The sequence below is a fragment of the Copadichromis virginalis genome, linkage group LG14, assembly GCF_057382275.1.
Source record: "Copadichromis virginalis isolate Kocher_CV1m ecotype Utaka linkage group LG14, C_Virginalis_male_GT1.1, whole genome shotgun sequence".
Lineage (NCBI taxonomy): Eukaryota > Metazoa > Chordata > Actinopteri > Cichliformes > Cichlidae > Copadichromis > Copadichromis virginalis.
The window spans coordinates 33,625,413-33,635,420 of record NC_140631.1 but is presented as its reverse complement, the minus strand read 5'-3'; the positions used below and the strand labels follow the sequence as shown (position 1 = coordinate 33,635,420).

Below are 10,008 nucleotides of genomic sequence, written 5' to 3'. Positions count from 1 at the left end.
AAGATAAATGGAAGCAGACAAAAACAACAACCACGCATGCTACACCCTTCACCCGAGTCATTTAGACAGCCGTTAGCACATGAGTCTCCTTATGGGGACCTGATATGTTTAATATGCTGCTGAGAATATAGCCCAGAAGAAGCGTATAGTATAGTTTTTATTTTGGAAAGAGCCGTTTCTCTGTAATAAACTCTCTTTTCCAAAGATGAGTGATTTCTCGATCAGATTGATTTATTTTTATCACTATTATTTTGTTGTTTCAGCAACATTAAATTTAAAAAAATTTATTTTTGAGTTAAAATCTATATTTATAATTTTAATAAATGACAAACTAAAAAGGCATGAACATTTTTTTGTATCGAAAAAATATCAAACCGTGACACCAAAGTATCGAACCGAACCATACCGAGAATTTTTTGTATCGTTGCACCCCTATTAATTATAGTTACAAGTTACTTCTTCAAAAAAGTAACTGAGTTAATAACTGAGTTACAATATTCTAAAAGTAATTAATTACTTGAAAAGTAACTATTGTGTTTGGTGACACAATACTTTTGTCTTTTATTTCTGTATGGGATATATAGATATGTCAAGATTTTGGCACGATAAAGTTGGGCTCACATCATTACACATCTGAAGTAAAAATCAATCATTTGTTTGTGTTGTGAAGAACAAGATGAGGAGACCAGGATTGCCACCAGGAGATTTACACCCCAGAAAATATTCTGTATGAGAACCATTTTGTTGTCCTTTGTGCTATTTGAATCACATTGTTGTTGAATTGTGCTATACAAATAAACTTGCCTTGCCTTGCCTATTTGTTAAAGAGGCATAATCTAATGATTGCACAGTTTATTTTTCTCTTTTTGCTCTCAGTGACTATCAAGACTGACTCAATTTACTGTGAACTTTTGAAGGGACCCGCTCAGCCAGAACTGGAGGTCATCGAGTCAGAAGGACCCCCACGTCTAGCGCGCCCTCCACGCCGCCCACGTCTAGCGCGTCCACGTCAGCGACCGGCGCTTCATAGGCCATGTGCCACTCCTCGATATTGCTCACCGGAGCCGCGCTGTTGCCGTCGGACCCGGGGCAAGCCGCCGGAGGAGCAGCGCCGCCGCCACCGGACCTGTGGCAGGCCATCGGAGCAGCAGCGTCGCCGCCGCCACTGGACCCGGGGCCCGCCGCCGGAGGAGCAGCAGCGCCGCCACTGGATCAGTGGCAGGCCCCCAGAACCGTTTCGCTGCTGATGCCGGACCCATGGCCGTCCGCCGGAGCTGCAACGTTACCGCCATTGGACTCGAGGTAGGCCTCCTGAACTCTTTTGTTGTAATGATGGGCCGCCTGAGACTGTTTTGTGGCATTTTTCTTTTTTGCTCCGCTGCGGGATGCGCAGTCGGACTTTGGGACTGTGACCTTGGGGGGTTGTTCTTTTGTGGTTTTTGCTTGTTTCGGTTCTGGCCCGCCGCCCGCCCTGGGTTGGTTGTACTGTACTTTTTGGTTTGTGTTTATGTTTTAGGGTCGTCAGGAGCCGACCCTTGGGGGGGGGGGGGGGGGTACTGTCAGGGTCCTGGGACTGGGCGACCCAGGACCCCTGGGCAGTCATGAACCTGTTATATTATTATGCATTTTTGGTGTTGCTCCCCCTTCTTCTCTATGCTTGTACATGTGTTTGGGTGGCTGTGTGTCGGAGCACTCGTTTATAGGCGCCGTCAGGCCTGGTGGGTGTGGCCCTGCTAGGGGACTGGCCACACCCGAAGCCACACACCTGCTGCTGATCAGGCCTCGTCGGGAGAGCTACTTAAGAGTCTTGGAGCTCCCACCGGTGCGGGATCATTGCTTGAGACTCTACGTTAGTCACCCAGTTTAGGTTTCGTCGTTAAGTGCATGCCTGCCATTGTTTAGTGTCCTGACAGCTGCCGCTATTGTTTCCCGCAGGAGGAGCGTGGAAGGCCTGAAGAGCAGCGAGCACCGGGAGTACAGACACGGGAGCAGAGAGCACTAGGAGGACACGACACGGGAGTCTGGGGAAAACATGGGGACTTATTGTTGTTTTGTACCACACACTGTAAATAAACGCACTGTTCGCACACAGAGCACCGCGCCTGAGTCCTCCTTCCCTACAACCTCCATGGTCTGCCATGCCAAACCGTGACAATTTCTTGGTATATTTTATATACATTTTAAATGAAATGAACTTTTTATTTACTTAAATTAAAAATACTAACATTATTTCTAAAAAAATAAAATATTATGCGATGCATCTGTAACACACCCAAAGAAAGATTGTAGGTCTGACGGCCAACCGTCTCTGTCGTGGGCAAAAAGATGACAGTCAATAAAATTCTAAAAGATAATTTGACAAAAAAATATATCAAGAGATAAAAGATAAAACAGTCCAGTGTCCCATTTATGAATTATATAAAAAAAACACACAATCCCAAGGCCAGAGCCAGCTATGCCACATGGCCAGTTGCACTCCACGTGTTGCCTGTAACAGGGTTAGAAGTTGTCCTTGGAGACCCACCACCCTGCAAGCATATAGCCAGTGGTCACTCCAGCCTCTGCAACTCTGCTACCTTTAGGCTGTGGCATATAATAGGCCCTAGCCTGCACAGAGAGACAAAACGACACTTTCAATATAGAATTCATAGCACAAAATCCATCCATCCCAAACATATCTGATTTCATCACATTACATACCTGCACAGAGAGACAAAACGACACAGCAGTGTTTGTAGTGTGGGCTATAAGTAGACCAGTGTATCAGTGCAATCAAGTACACCTGCCTCTAATTAGTCCAACCCCATTCCAGCCATTGGCTCACCAAAAATGTGACACACACACACACACACACACAAAACCACTCCCAACCCAGTGCAACTTCACACAATAATATGGAGCTGAATTAACACAGGCACATTAGTCTACCATGTTACACATCCACAACACATTTATGCATTTTTACACAAATACCAGTTCAAATGTTAAATTGTGGCTCAGAACCACTTCAAGAGATAGACCAGTTTATTTACAATTGTCAAAAAGTCTTTAAGTGCTGTATGAAAGTGTGTTAGTAAATATGAACATGCTCAGAGTAGAAGAGTTCTATACCGATGCATTTATCTGCTGAATTTACGCATAATAGGCTGCTTCTCCTCAGTAAAAAGGCCTGCATATGTTTTTTTATCAATATGAATTTTGTGCTTAAAAAATGCTCCAAAAATTGTTCTTTTCTTCATAAAGTCTGTTCAAATTATAATATAATGTTGGAATTCACTAAATGGTTGTTTGTTTTTATTTCCTTTTTTAATTGGGTTATTGTTGGGGTTCTTTTTTTATATAGGTGTTCAAGCATTTGAAGCATCAGAGGTAAATTGGGCTTCACTGGTACTGATAAAGCCCTGTGGCATTTTGTGCTGAAGTATGGAAATAGAATTAGTGGAATTTAAAATTGATGATTTCCAATCTATCCTCATCTATCATTGGTTTTGGAGGGTGGGGGTGACATCATACATCATGTAATCTGCAGTCTCTGGTGATATGTTATCACAGAATTGATAACATATCATTGATGACATCCAGTGTGATTGGATAAGGGAGCTGCCAAGTTAAAACTTCCTGTTGTTGTGAGACTTAAAATGAGAAAGCACTGTTGTGTAGTTAACCCAAACCTGTTTGGGTTTAGATGTCACGGTTCTGGGTCAGTTTCCACCCAGTATTTTGATGTTATTATGTTTTGGTTAACTTTTGCATCAGGGATTGCTTTCTTGTTCTCTTGTTGTGTTAATGATGATGATTATGATGTTTATTATTAGAGTTTCATGTTTCTGTTTGTGTTTAGGATTTGTTCTTCGGTTGGGTCTGCTTAGTATATGTCTAGTTCCATGTGTCATTTTCTGTCTGTCTCTCAATGTCGAGTCTGCGTCTTACTGTGATGGTTTCTTGTTCCTGTTTTATTGTGAAGGTCTGCGTCTCATGTGAGTGTGTTCAGTTTTACTTCGCGTCTCGGTAATGACTCCCAGCTGTGTCTCCCACCTGTGTGTAATCTCCCTGTGATTCTCTGAGTGTATTTAAGGCGTGTCTTCTGTGTTTGTAGTTGCTGGACCGTCTGTGTTTCCACCCTGCTTCATCTGTGTGTTTCCCTGCAGTCAACCATCATCTGGTTCCGCCCGCTCTCATTCATGTCCAGGTTCGTGTTCTGTAGTTAGTTTGTTCCCAGTTTAGTTTAGTCATTGCTCCGTTCGCCGTTTGTCCATTTCCTTTTTGTGTTTAATAAACCACCCTCACACCTGTACAAGTGCCTGCGTTTGGATCCTCCTTTATTTTCCACACTGCTCATCTCACTCGCCGTGACATTAGAAGGGTTATACCAGTTTCTTTTTTTTTTTTTTACAACTGTTAAACACGGTTAACATTTTCAGCATTTTTTCAGCATATCTTCAGCTACATCTTGAAACGTTTTGTAATTTAATATTTCTTTAATATGTCTTCACAGAATGCTTCAATCAAACTAACACATTTTATTATAGGTGGTTTTGACACAGTCAAAAGGCCTGTAGCAGTTGGTGTGGTTATGCTGATAATCTATTTACTAGCTGTTTTTGCAAGTTTGGTCAATATCATCTTCATTGTTTCTGACAAGCAGTTACACAAACCAATGTATCTTCTGATTTGCAATCTTGCTGTTGTTGACCTACTTTATACCTCTAGTGCCACTCCAACAATGATCAGGGTTCTGCTTGCTGGTGTTAATACCATATCATATGTGGAGTGTATAATTCAAATGTATGTTTACCAGGTGGGAGCAACAATGGAGATGTTGTCTTTAACAATTATGGCATTTGATCGGTTAATTGCTATAATCTATCCTCTTCAGTATCATAGTTATTTAACAATTACACGTACACTAGTATTTAGGCAAGGCAAGTTTATTTGTATAGCACAATTCAACAACAAGGTGATTCAAAGTGCTTTACAGAGACATTAGAAACAAGAACAAATAAAAAGCATGATTTAAAATTGAATAAAACAAGCAAATAAACTAACTAATTAACAAACAAACAAACAACAGTATATAAAATCAAAACAGATGAAATCAGAACAGTAGATAAAATCAGTAGTTAAATGTAAGTTTTGAAATTTAAGCTTAAAGTGTGGATTTGGTGCTTTATTCAAATGCAGCTGAGAACAGGTGAGTCTTCAACCTGGATTTAAATAAACTGAGTGTTTCAGCTGATCTGAGGCTTTCTGGGAGTTTGTTCCAGATATAAGGAGCATAAAAGCTGAATGCAGCTTCTCCGTGTCTGGTTCTGACTCTGGGAACTGATAAAAGACCGGATCCAGATGACCTGAGGGATCTGGATGGTTCATACTGGGTCAGGAGGTCATTGATGTATTTTGGTCCTAAACCATTCAGAGCTTTATAGGCCAGCATCAGAACTTTAAAGTCTATCCTCTGACGGACAGGCAGCCAGTGTAAGGACCTCAGAGCTGGACTGATGTGGTCCACTTTTTTGGTCTTAGTGAGGACTCGAGCAGCAGAGTTCTGAATGAGCTGTAGTTGTCTGACTGATTTTTTAGGTAGACCTGTAAAGATGCTGTTACAGTAATCAAGCCTACTAAAGATGAATGCATGGACTAGTTTTTCCAGGTCCTGTTGAGACATCAGATCTTTTATCCTTGATATATTCTTGAGGTGATAGTAAGCTGACTTTGTTATTGTCTTAATGTGTTTTTCTAAGTTTAGGTCTGCATCCATCACTACACCCAAATTTCTCGCCTGGTTTGTGGTTTTTAGATGTATAGATTGAAGTTCTCTGGTGACCTGTAATCGTTTTTCTTTGGCGCCAAAGACTATTACCTCAGTTTTGTTTTTGTTTAGCTGGAGAAAATTGTGGCACAACCAGTCATTGATTTCCTCAATGCATTTACCAAGAGCCTGTACAGGGCCTCGGTCTCCTGGTGACATTGTGATATATATTTGTGTGTCATCTGCATAGCTGTGATAGTTTATTTTGTTGTTGTTTATAATCTGTGCCAGTGGGAGCATGTAGATGTTAAACAGAAGGGGTCCCAAGATGGAACCTTGGGGAACTCCACATGTGATACTTGTCTGCTCGGATGTGAAGTTACCTATTGATACAAAGTATTTCCTGTTTTCTACGTATGTTTTGAACCAGTTTAGTACAGTTCCTGAAAGACCTGTCCAGTTCTCCAGTCGTTTGAGTAATATGTTGTGGTCAACTGTATCAAATGCTGCACTGAGATCCAGTAAAACTAAGACTGACATTTTTCCACTGTCTGTATTCAGACATATGTCATTGAACACTTTGGTCAGAGCGGTTTCAGTGCTGTGATTCTGTCTAAAACCTGACTGGAAGGCATCGTAGCAATTATTCTGTTTTAAGAAGTAACTGAGCTGTTGAGAAACTGCTTTTTCAATGATCTTACTTAAAAATGGGAGATTTGAGATCGGCCTGTAGTTGTTCATTTGTGTCTTGTCAAGATTGTCCTTTTTCAGTATAGGTTTGATTACAGCAGTTTTTAGTGATTCTGGAAACACACCTGATAATAAAGAAAAGTTGACGATCTGTAACAGGTCTGACTCTAGAGTCTTTGAGACCTTTTTGAAAAAACTTGTTGGCAGGACATCTAAACAGCAGGAGGAGGAGTTCAGTTGACCTAAGATGTCCTCCAGGTCTTTGCTGTTAATAGGTTGAAACTGTTTCATGGTGTTTAAACAGTTTTTTGGTGGACACAGTACATATCCTGGATCTGCTGTTGATGTACCAATTGCTTGTCTAATTTTTTGGATTTTTTCAGTGAAGAATTTGGCAAAGTCATTGCAGGCCATGGTCGAATGAAGTTCAGCTGCCACTGACACAGGGGGGTTTGTTAGCCTGTCAACTGTAGAAAATAAGACCCGAGCATTATGGCTGTTTTTAGTGATGATGTCAGAGAAGTAGGACCTCCTTGCATTCCTCAGTTGTAAATTATAATTGTGAAGTTTCTCTTTATAAATGTCATAATGAACCTGGAGGTTTGTTTTTCTCCATCTGCGCTCAGCTTTCCTACACTCTCTTTTTTCATTTTTCACCAGTGTGGAGTTTCTCCATGGAGACTTTTTCCTTCCAGAGATAACCTTCACCTTAATGGGAGCAATAGTGTCCATTACATTTAACATGTTAGCATTGAAGCTATTGACGAGCTCATTGACTGACCCTCTGGGCAGGTCAGGTGTTAATGGGAAGACCTGGTTAAAAATTGCACTACTGTGTTCAGTTATACACCGTTTTGTGATCACTGTTGTTGATATATTTGTGTGGGCTGAGATTTTACTTTCAAAGAAAACAAAGTAATGATCAGACAGGCCCACATCAGACACAGTAACCTTTGAAATGCTCAGGCCTTTGGAGATCAGTAGGTCAGTAGTGAAAATAAAACACTAGTACAAACAGAATCAGACGGCAAGCCGTACACACTGGCGCCATCTTTTTTTTTTCTTTTTTTTTTCCAGGTCTGATATATAATTTTTATTCGTTTATCAAGAATAGCATAAAACAACACAACCAAACAGAGAAGAAGAAAAAAAAAACACCCCAAAAAAACCCCACATCCACACAGACAAACAAAAAAACATATTTTCACTCAATTACCCACAGATATAGAAAGAGAAAAAGATAAACTCCAAGAATGAATTGTCCTTTACACTTGCTTCCTATTTAACTGAGAACATCTTAATCGCAACCACCCCCCCTCAACAGTTGGGACAAATCATTTGGCAAATAAGAAAGCAAAGGGGACCAAACATTGAGAAAGAGACCCTCATTTCCTCCTAAAATAGCAGCAGTTCTTTCGTGAGGAATAACTTTAAATAATTCTCTGTACCACAACGTCACAGAGGGAGGTTTATCCTTAACCCAATTAATGGGAATACATTTCCTAGCTACCAGCAATAGTTTGTGACATAATTTGCGCTGCAAGTGATTCAATGTTAATTCTTTTGAGGGTAGGCCAAGAAGAAAGTACCCGGGGTCCCTTTGAATCAGGTTGTTAAAAATATTACTTAGTTCTTGAGATATGAAGCTCCAAAATCTTTTGATTAATTTACATTCCCAAAAGTAATGAAAAAAAGTGCCAGTTTCTTTTTGACATTTACTACAAAGATGGGAAATATGAGGTGCAATCTTATGCAAGACATTAGGAGCTATATAAAGGCGATGTATGATTTTTTTATTGGGTTTCTCACAAGCGGTTACAAGTAAAAGTGGAACTACTCATGTTAATGGCTCCTTTCCACTCCTCTTCGGTATATTGATTATTAAGATCTCTCTCCCATTTATAAATAGCGCTCAGTGTGTTGCTACTAAGAGTATATAGGAGAGAGTAAAAAGCTGAGATAAAATGAGTTCTGTCTTTTCGCTTAATAAGAAATGTCTCAATATCATCATATATAACTATTTCTGAAGACTGTGGAATTCTAGAATGAACGAAGTTACAAACCTGGAGAAAGCCAAAAAAGTGGTCTCTAGGAATATTAAAATTTGACTGCAATTGCTCAAAGTTCATCAGTGTGTTGTTTTGATACAAATCGCCAATTACCCTTAATCCCTTTTTGTGCCACTTATCGAACATGCTACAAGACATTCCTGGAACAAAATCTTTGTTTCTCAGTAAAGGAGTCAAGAATGAAGTGCAATCTTCTCTACCCAACCTTTTACGCATTTCCCCCCAGACCCTTATTGTATTATAAATGATTGGGTTATTCTTAATCCCCATTTTTAATATTGTTTTTTTTGTCACAGACAGCTAAGCTCCAAAGGGAATAAGGTAAAGTGGACCAAGAGTCTAGGTGAGAGTGAGAATTTAGATAAGCATGTAGCCACTCTCATAAGATACGGCTATGACATGCCCAATTATAAAAAATTAAATTTGGTAAGCCTAAGCCTCCCCTATCTATAGGCAATTGTAGAGTTCCAATCCTTAATCTAGGTTTCTTGCCACGCCAGATAAATTTTGAAAAGGCTTTTTCTATATCACAAGAAACCCTCTGAGTGATCAATAAAGGTAGCATTTGTAGGGGATATAATAAACGCCGGAGAATACTCATTTTGATTAAATTCACACGCCCCATAAGAGAAAGCGGCAGGTTTTTTTTTTAAATTTTTATTATAACGGGTGATAAATTCAGTTTCCATAAATCTTTAAGAACTGGTGGAATGTTTAGCCCAAGGTATGAAAAGCCGCTGGGGGACCATTGAAAGGGATTAGAGATATCTGGCAAAGAGTTAATCTGATCACCCAGCGGCATAACTTCTGATTTCCCAAAATTAATTCTGTAACCAGAGAATGAGCTGAACTCATGTATGGTAGACATAATAGCTGGTATTGATTGTTCTGGTTTTGATAAGAACAGCAGAATATCGTCAGCGTACAATGATATCTTATGATTTGTTCCACCCACTGTTATACCATGCAAATGGTAAAACAGTGGAAATTTGTAGATAGTTTTAATCCATGCAATAAAACCCTCGCCTAAGCCAAATCTCTCTAATACATTAAATAGATATGTCCACTCGATTCTGTCAAATGCTTTTTCGGCATCTAAAGATATAACATAGGCTTTATGATTTGTCAGATTCGAGTATTGTATAATATTTAATAGTCGTCTAATATTTGTAGATGAGAAACGATTTTGGATAAAGCCTGTTTGATCAGGGTTTATGAGCAGTGGGAGAATGCCCTCAAGCCTCCTTACTAATAGCTTGGAGAGTAATTTAGCATCGACATTGATGAGACTGATCGGTCTGTATGATTCACACCTATCTGGAGATTTATTTTTCTTTAGAATTAACAAAATATTAGCCTGTCTGAGTGTTGGGGGCAATTGTTCATTCTTAAAAGAGTCTAAAAACATATCAGTCAATGGTCCTACAAGAAGGTGACTTAGTTTTTTATAAAACTCTGGGCAGAAACCATCAGGCCCTGGTGCTTTTCCTCCTTTAAGGG

General features: G+C 39.8%; 1 protein-coding gene across 1 annotated transcript; it reads left to right on the top strand.

Annotated features, from left to right (window-relative positions):
• Positions 1 to 922: 922 nt before the first annotated feature.
• LOC146694391 (uncharacterized) lies at positions 923 to 2,080 on the top strand. The gene is made up of 2 exons (XM_085478872.1): positions 923 to 1,302; positions 1,936 to 2,080. The coding sequence occupies exons 1-2, from the start codon at positions 1,034 to 1,036 to the stop codon at positions 2,000 to 2,002; spliced, it is 336 nt and encodes a 111-aa protein (XP_085334998.1). The 5' UTR covers positions 923 to 1,033; the 3' UTR covers positions 2,003 to 2,080.
• Positions 2,081 to 10,008: the final 7,928 nt, after the last annotated feature.

What these genes read in the sequence shown, in the direction of transcription:
- LOC146694391 (XM_085478872.1), top strand. Translation starts at nt 1,034, where the DNA reads ATGTGCCACTCCTCGATATTGCTCACCGGAGCCGCGCTGTTGCCGTCG. An exon ending in TTACCGCCATTGGACTCGAG is followed by an intron (nt 1,303 to 1,935) that starts GTAGGCCTCCTG and finishes TGTTTCCCGCAG; the next exon opens with GAGGAGCGTGGAAGGCCTGA.